At 36.1% G+C, this 12,722-nt stretch overlaps 1 protein-coding gene across 2 annotated transcripts in view; it reads left to right on the forward strand.

Moving 5' to 3' along the window:
• LOC145660539 (uncharacterized) overlaps positions 1-12,722 on the forward strand; it is a 151,051-nt gene that overhangs the window by 68,006 nt on the left and 70,323 nt on the right. For both annotated transcript variants that reach the window (XM_081725731.1, XM_081725732.1), the window contains one exon: positions 6,089-6,243. In XM_081725731.1, coding sequence (XP_081581857.1) covers positions 6,089-6,243 — 155 coding nt within the window. The remainder of the gene's footprint in view (positions 1-6,088; positions 6,244-12,722) is intronic.

The raw sequence follows: 12,722 nt of genomic DNA on the forward strand, positions 1-12,722 counted from the left end.
GTGTATATTCGGGAAGTGCCCCCTCGGGACTCGTGTAAAATTGATTCAAATGCAAAGTTCTTCGCGACCCAATACTATATAATTTTAGTAGTCTCGCGACTATATAATTTTAGCGGCCAATACCGGTAATTTGCATATTTGAAGAGTGTGAGGCAAGAACATGGTAACCAACAAATTTTCAATTGCTGAGTTATGCAGCACCAGATAAAGAGCAATGCATACCGCTTCGTTTAATCTTGTCTGTTTAATCCTTCATGTATAGTCTTATGTGAAAAATCAGCTTTCCTACTTTGAAAATGAATTGTGCAGCAGAAAATCTCTAATTTCTTAAAATAGTAAATTTGTAAGTGACCATGTTCTTTTCTCACACGCTTTATTTATGGGCCTTCTTATATCCGGAGTTCAATCATACACTACTATTAATGCTCGGACATAAAATTGCTTTTAGTTTCTTTAGATGTAAATGAACATGAATATGGGCGAAACAAATTGAATCAAGTATTGCTGCTCTGACAAATGTTACCCACCGTGGACGCCATCTTGGATCCACTATATTGGATTCAACTTTCGTTTTTTTAAGTGGGAATAGATGCAAGTGATACATCAAATTCATGTACAATTTTCTGGGAAATTCATTGGCGTAGTGAGTTTTACCATAGTTTGTACCGTTTGCAAGGTATTGCATGTTAAATACCAAGCACTTCACGAATATTGAACCAAATACAAAGTTGTAGAAAGCCCCTTGTGTAATCTTATATGTGATTTATCGTTGACAAAATATTCTCTGAACATTCTTACATGCAGACACAGACGTAAATACGAAAATGCGACGTCTTCACCCAAATCTGGTCGTATCTGGATTTACATTAGGCATTTTGACCGTAATACAATACTTGCTTGTGACAATATAACATAGAAGTAATAATAATTACTCACAAAAATGTAATGAGATTATAATACCAATATTGTAAAGAGTTTGTTTATACCTACAGTACTTTTCCAGTTAGAAACTGTTTTGATTTGTCAACTTCAAAAACTTAAGCGTAACTGATATTACTCTACAATGTCTATTCGCGAAGTGCAATATCTTTCAAACGGTACAAACGACGATCAAATTCACTACACCAGTGAATTTCTGAGAAAATTATAAATGAATTTGATGTATCACTTGCACCTATTCCTATTTGAAAAACCGAAAGTTGAAAACAACATCGCGGCCGGGGTGAGTAATGTCAGAGAAGCAGTACTTGATATTGATCCAATTTGTTTTGCATATGCCCACATTCAGTCCAGTTACATATAATAATAATAATAATAATAATAATAATAATAATAATAATAATAATAATAATAATAATAATAATAATAATAATAATAATAATAATAAAATAATAATAATAATAATAATAATAATAATAATAATAATAATAATAATAATAATAATAATAATAAAAACTAAAAGTAATTGTGTGTCCGAGCGTTATAGTAGTTTATGGTTGAATTCCGGTTGTGAAGGCCCATAAATGTGCAGATTACCTGTATGGGCTGCTAAAATTAGTACAATACACATTGGGCCACGGAGAACTTTGCATTTGAATCAATTTTACACGAATCCCGAGGGGACACTTCGCGAATGTACCTTATAGTATGCTTCTTCCTCCAACCTTGGAAGATAAGCGTATTGTTTGGGATTTAAATCTACAAAAAATTTAAATCAACGCCATGTTGTAAGTTTGGACATAGACATAATGTGAAAGCAAAATAATTTAATAAACTTTGGAGTTGATCATGAAACGTGAAGAGAGAACTTTCTTCGTGACGAGATAGGAGACAGGATTTTCGTGACGAGACAGAGTTCTTCCAATAGGGACAGATACACAATGTGTTATGTTTGAGATCTAATTGTTTAGAGACTTGAAATTAGTCTGAAATTAAAATTCCCTCACCTTACGAAAACATTAACGTTAACTTTCTTAAAAAGTCACCAGATTTTCGTGAAACATTGTGTTCATTTCTTTTCAGGCTTCCCAATAAAGCTTATTGCTTTTTCTAACATCACCAAGTATAAGGTACAAACAAACTCACCTCAACTTTAAGGTCATGTCTCTGGATGGCGCCTATGGAAATTCTTCAGGTCAAAATAAAGCGAAAATGCTATATAATGTTATACCCCCGGGATCCTCCTTCAGTCGATATGGGGAATCAAAATTTCATTATGTGGCAACGTTGCATGTTAACTTGGAACTAGGGATGGCCACAAAGTTTCGGTTCCGGTTGAACCGGTTCCGCGAGGAACCGGTTCTTGGAGATCCGATTTTCCGAGCCGGTTATAGACCTGGATCCGAAAACACGGTTCCAGAACCGGATCTTAGGAACCGGTTCCAAATCTGGATCCGAAAACCCGGTTCTAGAACCGGATCTTAGGAACCTGGATTCGCTTATGCCCTTCAAAAAAAAATTGGTCCACCAGTAGGTGTTTAGCCAATGAGTTTGCCAGTTAAACAGTTTGTTTAGGCAAATGAGACAAGAGGCCACCGCCTGGTAGAGGTCTACATGGGCCGGAATTTTTAGCTCGAGCCCGGCCCGGTCTGTGAATTTAGGATGTGAGGCCCGACCCGAGTCCGAAATATATTTTAGCATTTAGGCCCGAGCCCAGCCCGAGCTCACGTGATAATCAAATGAGCCCAAAATAAGCCCGAATTATAGAAACTTAATAATTAACGCAAAATTGTATTTTTCTTTACAGTAATTAGAGATTCAATTTTGCAGTTGTGCTTTGAAAATTCTCCAGAAAGACAGTGCAATATATATCGTTGTACAGTATATTTACAAAGTTGGGCCCGAAAAGGCACGAGAAATATAGTTGTATATTTAAAAATTTACGGCCCGAGCCCGGCTTGGCCCGGGCCCGAAGTGATATATGCTATGTAGGCCCGAGCCCGGCCCACGGGCTCGACCCGTGTCCATGCAGACCTCTACCGCCTGGGCGCCTGCTTGTCGCTTCCACCATTTCATCTAGCACACTGTTCAGTTTGCCAGCAGTTCGGGTTTAGCGTAGGGATAGCCACCGGAACCGGTTCCAGACCTAGATCCGAAAACCCGGTTCCAGAACCGAATCTTGAAAACCATTTCCAAACCTAGATCCGAAGAACCAGTTCCAGACCTGGATCCGAAAAAAACTGTTCCGGAACCGGATCCGTTCAGAGCCGAAAACGGTTTCATCAGGAACCGGTTCTAGCCATCCCTACTTGGAACCATTAGCATTGCTCTACGAATCCATCAAAAAGTTACATCGATTGTTACGCTAACTGGTGCTAGTATTAACATGTAACGACTTTAACTGCCATCTGGAAAGAATCGATTTTACTATTTGATGAATTTGTATATGTTCTCTGTGGTTCTATATCTGCGTCGTTGCCACATAGTGCAATCCGCATCTTCCCACGAGGACTTGGAAAGGTACACAATGATATATTTTTCGCTTTATTTTGACTTGTAGAATAGTGCTCTGTAGTCCATGAGCGCCATTTTTAGAACAACGATATATATTCATTAAATAAAGTGCATTTTTTTTTTCTTATGAACCTTTATAAAGAAAGAATAAAATTCGATTCCTTCTACAATATTCAACATCTATAGTCAATATAAATATTTGCGTCAAGCAATAGAATTCGAATATGTACGCTTGATTCTGCCATTCGGCTTAATGGACATTTGAATGTCTATCTATCCTATGTATCTATTCCACAATAACATCCTTAAACTTTGTTCGCTTTAATAAAATTTAGTATGTAACTTCTTCGAACCTTAGGAGGAATATTTAGGAGGGGATTGAAAATCGTCAAAATAAGAGAGTACAAATATGAGGTCAAAATCCTTATTTATACTTAGCAAGAAACCTGAGTCTATCATTCACGCTCTTAATAATTTAACGTAGTCACGCTAATTGTCGTCGCTAGCTACGCTACCTCCTACCTGAAACCATGAGATATCACACAGACAATTTATAGACGAGCTGATAACTTAGAAAAGACTAATACATGCTATTTACTTAATATGTAATGAGATAATAAAACTTTTTTCTAGTATTACTTGAGTAAAATCTATTTGCTTTTGACGTAACACGGTATACAAGTTCTTTAGGACTTCCTGATTTGTTCCCATTGTTTAGCATTGAAATCGATCATTGATAAAAGAGGCAAACCACTCCTAACTTATATATAGTCTATATTCTGAATTTCTGTCTCCTTCTCCTTGGCCAATTTCAATCCCAACCAATAAGAGCAATTACTAAAACTCGAAGAAGACACACTCTGTGTTGTTTGTTGTTTTATTTATATATGAAAGTTACCCTTGCCCTTGATTGATCTCAACCATAAGCAATAGATCCAATTAGGAATCATATATATTATAAACTGATAAGTAAACAACGCTTAATTTTTGTATGAAGCTAATATCGGCAAAAGGAAAACTTTTAACATATTCTGAAATAGCAACAGATGAAGTCTTATTTATTTATTTATTTATTTTTCAAGTGGCATTATGTCAGATGGTTACATATTTCAAACCTACACGTTAAACGAAAACTTAAAAATATTGGGCCTTATGCAGAGTCTTTCTGACGGGTGACTAGTACCATACTAAAGAGTTCGACTAACATTTGTTTCATGCAGTAGTCAGACCTTTAGTATGATGCTAATCATACGTGAAAACGACTCTGCATAAGGCGGACTACGTTTATTTATTAGGAGTTAGAAAATCGGGAAGCTACAGTATCAGAAACGTCAACATTTTTTTAAGTTTCTTCAACAATAATAACAGAAAATGAGACGGGTGGTGTAACGTACTTGCAAAATACGTAAGTGTCGCGTATTGTGATCAGCGATCCCAACCTCATCCCTGAGACGTTATAAAATTCCATCTCGAGATTCACAAATTCCCATTTTGCTCTTGAAATTTTCCACGCTATACCAAAACATTTTTCTTTTAAACTTAGAATACATGAACAGTGAAAATTGTGTATGTCAGTTATTTTCCTCAATATATGAGTGAATTATTCAAAAATTTCAATAGTCTACATTTATCAAACAGTTTATGAACACATATTTTCCTGAATTGAAACAGACAATTGAAAATGCTGATGAAAATAAACACATTTTGTTATTGAGTTTAGTATTTTCTTCGTGCTTTTGTGTCATCATCTTCTCCCGAACGTGATAATATCTAAATAAACTTCATTCGTCAATCAGTTCGTAGCTATGGAATAATTTGGAAGTCGGACAATTTCTCGTTTTATTTTCTTTCGTTACTTTTGCTCTTTCTTTTGTTTTTTAAAATAGTAGAGTACAATTAACGTTCTTTTGTACTTTTTTTTTTTTTTAGATTCACAAGTTAATTCATAAATCACTTTTAACATGCGTTTTATGCAATACTAACAAAATTTGACAATTAGCGTTAATTTGAAGTTTATTGAAGGCTCATTTGTCTACTTTTCGCCTATAGACAATTTTGTTGGCGTCAATGCAATAGATGTAGTGAAAAATCCCATAAATCCTGCCAACTTTTACGATTGTTTTTTTCTTATCCCATTTCGAGAAATCATTGTCCAAAAATATCTCAATATTTGATTTTTCCTATGCGTTGGCATCACTGATTGTGATCATGATATGATATATTTCAATGATAGGGACAAAGTTATGAGAAATTTAAAATTCATTTTTTTTAAAATAAAGGCTTTACAAATAGTGTGCGTGTCACTGTTAGGAGTATGCCACTATTAGAAGACAAAGAATAATAGATGCAGATAGATAGATAGATAGTACAACATGTAAATTTATATACAATCTATTCCAGCAGAATACAAGATATTGACTATTATTAAAGGCAACGTACTACATATTTGTTAGCTCCAGCAAAATGAGTGTTTCTCCATTTTCTCAAAAAATGCGCATGAGAATTTACTCTTAAGCATGAAATTTTATTCAGCTCGATGTGATCTATCAATTGATGTAAATTCAACAAAGAATAATCCAAGACTTTGTTTCTATGGCAAAAGTTTCTTTTTTAAGGCGTATTGTTTTATTTACAGCCAATCATCAAGAGATAATTCTAGGAATCTTGCCATTCTACCACATTTACGGAAATCAAACATGTTCAGTTATCAGCATATTTTGTGGAAGCCAGGTTGTTACATTGCCAAAATTTGATGCTGAAAGTTTCCTTAAATGTTTAGCAAATCATCAGGTAAATTTAGAAGTACTATTACTAGCTTTAGATTAGTAATGTATTTGGCTAACAATAAGGTTAACATGGATGTGTCAATTGATACGTATTAAGTAGGATGCATTAAGGTCACTTACAGGAATCCTACACCTCCAAATGTCGTTTTCGGAAAGCAATTCTTCAAAGCAGAACTGTATTTTCTGTCCAATATTGACTCTAGGGATGCGCACGAGACAAGTCGAGACAGGATTTTCCTGAAAAAATTCGAGTCGAGACACGGCTCTTCCAATAGTAAAATATACATTTTTCGAGTCGAGACATCTTTTACAGCACATTTTCGAGACGAGACAGCCACAAATCTTGTCTCGTGCGCATCCCTAATTGACTCTTCTTTACTCGTATTAAATAAATTTAGCATGAGAGCTCCTTCGTGGGCGCGCCTTTGGCGTGGGAGACCCTGGTTCGATTCCCGGCGGAAGCTCATGTGTTTCGGATTCCACGTTAATCAGTAGGTCCACGTCTCATATAGCCTCGCTGCTGAACGGGACGTAAAACTCAAAGATCAATCAATCAATCAATCAAAGTTAGCATGGAAATAAAAACGCCTAACAAAACCTAACGTTTAGAGAAATTCATTGTAATTCTTAAATGTTCAATTTAGGTAAGTGTGGTTTATTGTTTTTTTATTATTATTTAAAAATTAAATGTATTGTTTATGTCTTATTTTGGAAGACATATATGTAACATACATGTGTGTATGAGATCGAAGACACTAACTTACATCAAACAATACATACATTTTTATATAAATCTGGTACGTTCACATTTTCTTTTCACTAAGCACACTCCCTAATGGTAAAAAAATCTGAATGCATAGTACTTCATGAATGGGATTAATAATAAAACACGTATAAATTATTGGAGATCATCAGGGACGACTGTTACATAAAGCGAACTAGGCAACTCTCTGGACCCCCGCATTTCAGAGTACTGCTCTTAATTTCGTAGAATATTCATTAAAATGCCTCATTCATCAAGTCTGTCATTGCATAAAATTACGAAGTTGAAAATATCCTAATCAAGCAGATTACAGTTCTATAAGTAGCCCATCTGCAGGACATCAGAACAAGTATCATGAATACAAGTATTACCATTATTCCTTCCAAGTATAGGTACTCGGTTCATTAGTGAGTCCTGTTATCTTTCAATTTATCCTGTAATATTCTTGCAGATAGATGAGTACGGTTATAAAATTCAAATCTTATTTTCTGATCAGCCTTGCGCAAGCAACACCTTTCAGCAAAAGTATATTGACGTAAAACTAAAATAGTAAATTTATTTTCCAATACTGGTTCAGATTGCTTTTGGTGTACAGGCACTTAAGGGAAAAGGATCTTGTTCGCAAGCATCAAAGCTCGCTGAAAATGATTTTGTCATTAAACTATTAAAGTCCATTCATGACTCCCAATAGTAGCAAGAATAACTTCTTTAAATGAGGTGCTAAGAGTGGTATAGTGGTCAGCTCGTGTACTATTGATGCACGTGATCTTGGGTTTAATGCTCTCGTCCCATTGAGAGAGCGTTAAAAAAAATTGAACACTTTACGGTGCTTCCGATTCCATCTTAGTCTGTAGCTTCACGTCTTACACAGCCTCGCTGCTGGAAATGGGGTGCTAAACTTCAACAAGGAAATTTTCAAAGTATTCTACATTTAGGATTTCAGAATATAGTGTAATGTTTAAACACACAGAAAAAATCTTCGCCGTAATTAGGTCATCACTTCTACTTGTCTCTCTCGAAATACACAATCATGGTAGAGTTGCGAGTGCAATATCTGAACTTTTCGCGTTTTTTTTTTTATTTTTTTATTTTTTTAATGTCGCGACAAAACGACAAAATGTGTAAAGAAATCTTTCTTCAAAGGAATGTTATAACACTTTAACATTTCATAGCTCAAAAGGAGATTTAAAATAAACAACAAGAACAACAACCGGTGTTTCTAGCACTTACAAATCTGGCTTAAAATAATCTAGTCCAATCCTGTAATAGACAGAGTGTCGAACGTTTATTGAGGGGTTCTACACAGCGAACGTTTGGCCCTTTATTTTTTGGCGCGGCTGGTACTCTACGCTTCTATAGGTTGCTACAAGGAATATGGATCCCCACAGAGGGATAATCTTCAAAGTTCCCCTAGACACTAGGCGATCTGTCTACTTACATGGAAGCAGTTTTAGAAAAGGACCTTGTTTCGAGATGGGGAAAAAACGGAAAACGGAAAAGAAATTATAGAAAATTTTAAGTGAAGAAATGACCTAACTTAATGCATATACGCGTAAAATTCTAAAATATTAGACACAGTCTACCTTGTCTCTTCTCAAGTCTCGCCATTGATTATTTTCACAGGTCTCTTTTGAAACTAACTTAACACAATTCAGGAAGTTTTGGTGAGACCGAAGCAAATGATAATCTCGTAGTGTCAGGTCGGGATTCTACGGTGGCTGCATTAAATTTTTTCTGACAAGTTGTATCAATTTGTTATGGGTCGCTGAATATGTATGCGGTCTGGTGTTATCATCGTAGTACACTACATTCTTTCTGTTGATCAGTTCTGGTCGTTCCTTTTAAATTACTTGGGCTACTTGCGCTCGTTATCAACAGTACAGATCCGAGTCTATTGTTCTGCGTAGCGACAGCAGCTCATGATGCACAATACCCTTCCAATCCCGCCAAACACCACCATAACATTCCTTGGCGTCAGTGTGGGCTTTGCCACAGACTATAGAGCTTCTCCTTGTTCGATCACGATATTTCTCGCACATTATTGTCGTAGGTTATGAACTTTTCATCTCTCGTGAACAACTGCTTTAGAAATGGCTTAAGTTTGTAACGTTTTGGTAGAGATTCGCGGAGTAAATCTTTTTTTGAAGCAACCATGTAGAACCAAAACATCGATCTTCTTTTAGTTGCCATCTTTAACACTGTTTGGTGATAGATGTTTAGACCATTTGATGTTGTTATGACTGCTTACACGCCGGTCTTGCTCGACTTTTGCCAGAAATGTCATCCACATTTGTCGTGATTGGTTGCCCACTCATCTTAGATCTCAAAATTTCCAGAACGAAAACAACCATCTTTTGCCTGTCGCTTTTGAAAGCGTATCTTGCGCACAAACAACACAAATTTCTTTACGGGCCTGTGCAGTAGGGTGTATCGAAAAAAACTTTTTTTCGAAATCCGGTTACGGCTAGTGCGGATTTTTGGCCAAATGGCATCAATAAAACGTATAAAAAATCTCAACTTGATCAGACAACTCCTTCTGCTGCCGAGTAGAGCCCAAATATTAGAAAAATCAACAAAAGATTCACTTTTCAACTGATTTTCCAAAAAATATTTTTTAAATATTTCCTATATTTTTCGGTCTTTCAAATTATTGAAATAGCATTGGAAAGGAGAAATAAATACATAAAACACATTTATTACGGCTATTTCTGTACACCACAAGCATAAAAACCTAGTTAGTTATTTGTAAAAATGCACTGATTTTCTGGCGTATCGTACAATTAAATTTTAATATAAAATTATTGAAGTCTCTTGAATAACGAAGAAAACACTTTAGTGCTAAATTCTAAGAGCAGTAATAGTATAAATAATTTGCTCCCAATGCCGTATGCATCTGCTTATCACATTAGATCACCTGCCGCCCACCTCTCCCCGATCGCCTCTTCTCTTGTACTTGCTCAGCTGAAAGGATCTGTCTTATCAGTCGCCAGTAGTCAACCAGCTGTGTCGAACGTGATTGTCGCTGCTTGAGTTATTTATTAGTGCTGTAGGAAATTTTAACTAAATAATTTGTTTTCGTGTGAAATGCAGTATGTAGAAGTGAGAACAGTGTTTCAGTTGTGTTAAGTACTTTTTATTAAGAAGAGAGTAACAGATACGCTGACGTTATGCCACCGAGAAGTTTGTTACGGTCTGACCTTAGGAATAGCATTATTGGGACACCCAAGGAATTGGGTAGAACACAGCTACCAACCTCTGAAATGTATTGAGACAATACCTATGGGAGCGAGAAGAAAAAATGAGAATTTCAGGATCCCGGAAAGAGCCTTCAACAAAGGATTTATCTTCTATCGTCGCCAGAAAGATTGTAGAAAATTGAGGTTACGCCTCAATCAGCGGCGAAACTATTTTCAGTGTCAGAGGGATTGTTGCAATGATATTGAAGTACCATAATATTGTCCGTGACTTGCAAAACTTCTGCGAAACGAATTGCTGATTTTCAGCAGTCTGCCAAAAATACTTCATTTGATATAGCCTTTTGTAAGTGTTCCGATCCTCTTGCCTGCAACTGCGAAAAAGGAAGAAATGTGCCAGTGCTAGAGGCGCCTTTTCTTCTAGATCAAAGAACCACAAGATTGAGGCGTAATCTCAATTTTCTACAATCTTTCTGGCGACGATAGAAGATAAATCCTTTGTTGAAGGCTCTTTCCGGGATCCTGAAATTCTCATTTTTTCTTCTCGCTCCCATAGGTATTGTCTCAATACATTTCAGCGGTTGGTAGCTGTGTTCTACCCAATTCCTTGGGTGTCCCAATAATGCTATTCTTAATGTCAGACCGTAACAAACTTCTCGATGCCATAACGTCAGCGTATCTGTTACTCTCTTCTTAATAAAAAGTACTTAACACAACTGAAACACTGTTCTCACTTCTACATACTGCATTTCACACGAAAACAAATTATTTAGTTAAAATTTCCTACAGCACTAATAAATAACTCAAGCAGCGACAATCACGTTCGACACAGCTGGTTGACTACTGGCGACTGATAAGATAGATCCTTTCAGCTGGGCAAGTACAAGAGAAGAGGCGTTCGGGGAGAGGTGGGCGGCAGGTGATCTAGTGTGATAAGCAGATGCATACGGCATTGGGAGCAAATTATTTATACTATTACTGCTCTTAGAATTTAGCACTAAAGTGTTTTCTTCGTTATTCAAGAGACTTCAATAATTTTATATTAAAATTTAATTGTACGATACGCCAGAAAATCAGTGCATTTTTACAAATAATTAACTAGGTTTTTATGCTTGTGGTGTACAGAAATAACCGTAATAAATGTGTTTTATGTATTTATTTCTCCTTTCCAATGCTATTTCAATAATTTAAAAGACCGAAAAATATAGGAAATATTTAAAAATATTTTTTGGAAAATCAGTTGAAAAGTGAATCTTTTGTTGATTTTTCTAATATTTGGGCTCTACTCGGCAGCAGAAGGAGTTGTCTGATCAAGTTGAGATTTTCTATACGTTTTATTGATGCCATTTGGCCAAAAATCCGCACTAGCCGTAATCGGATTTCGAAAAAAAGTTTTTTTTCGATACACCCTACTGTGCAGCATTTGCGCGTTTATCGAAATAAAATTGTGAAATGTAGCACTGTCTTGTGGAAAATTCCTCCTTTTCACTGCACAATACCTTAAGTCTGTTTTTAAGAATTTCAACACTTTTTTCATATCTAATAGCTTCAACTAATACTACCTATCAAATAATGTTAGATCTGGTTCGTTGTGGTTCTTAAACCTTGAGATTTGAGACTCATAAATCTTGATGCTAACCATTTCATACCTTTCACACAACCTTGTATACCAACTATATTCTTAAATTCAAAACCACAGAAAATGAGAACAATTTAAGAAGCCGAACAGTAAACGCAAACAGGAGATTCCAATATACCGGTTTGACTCCAAACTTAGATCTTATGCAAATCAATATTTAGCTATCTTCAATCAGAAATGAGTCAAGTGTCAATTTAGAACTCTCAAAGTTATTATACATTAGTTTTGATGTTCTTACTTTGAAACGAGAAGCTAACTTCTAATTCTACAGATATGGGATCCATCCCATCTACAAACTTCAACGTAAGCATTAACTATCAGAAAAGGAGGGCCGACCTACCAAAGGATTAACCTCAGCGAACAAATTTAGTGTTACCAACCGAATCAGTGGAGTTTTGTAATTGGCAAGTATGATCTAGTAGTTCTGTATTACTTGTGCAAGAGTACAAAATGTGTGTGGGGAGTTCCCTAGTTCTATCCCTGCTCCTGCCAAGTGCCCTTACAATGTACAAACACCGTGTGTGTGGGTTCTCCTGTTTCCTCTCACTTTCGTCATTCTACCATTATCATCAATCATAATTAGCGCACTGGTGCTCACCCCCCTCATGTCCATGACGCACCCCCCTCAATTGTTTATCTGTATGTGTTCTTCCATGAAAAAAAAATCTTTTCGATTAATTTTTACACCCCCTCAAACATATTTATATAGATTTTTACCCCCCCCCCAATATTTCAATGACGCAGTTTGCGTCATAGCTCCCCTTTGTGGGCACCTCTGATAGCGTCTACCTTAGACTCGGTGCATAATTGTGGAATATTAAACAAAAGGAAAAATAATAACGTAAAACAAGGCAATAGCATGTGATAGATATGTTGATGGTGCTTAA

Source organism: Thermobia domestica, chromosome 9 (genome assembly GCF_964235325.1).
Source record: "Thermobia domestica chromosome 9, izTheDome1.hap1.1, whole genome shotgun sequence".
NCBI classification, from domain to species: domain Eukaryota; kingdom Metazoa; phylum Arthropoda; class Insecta; order Zygentoma; family Lepismatidae; genus Thermobia; species Thermobia domestica.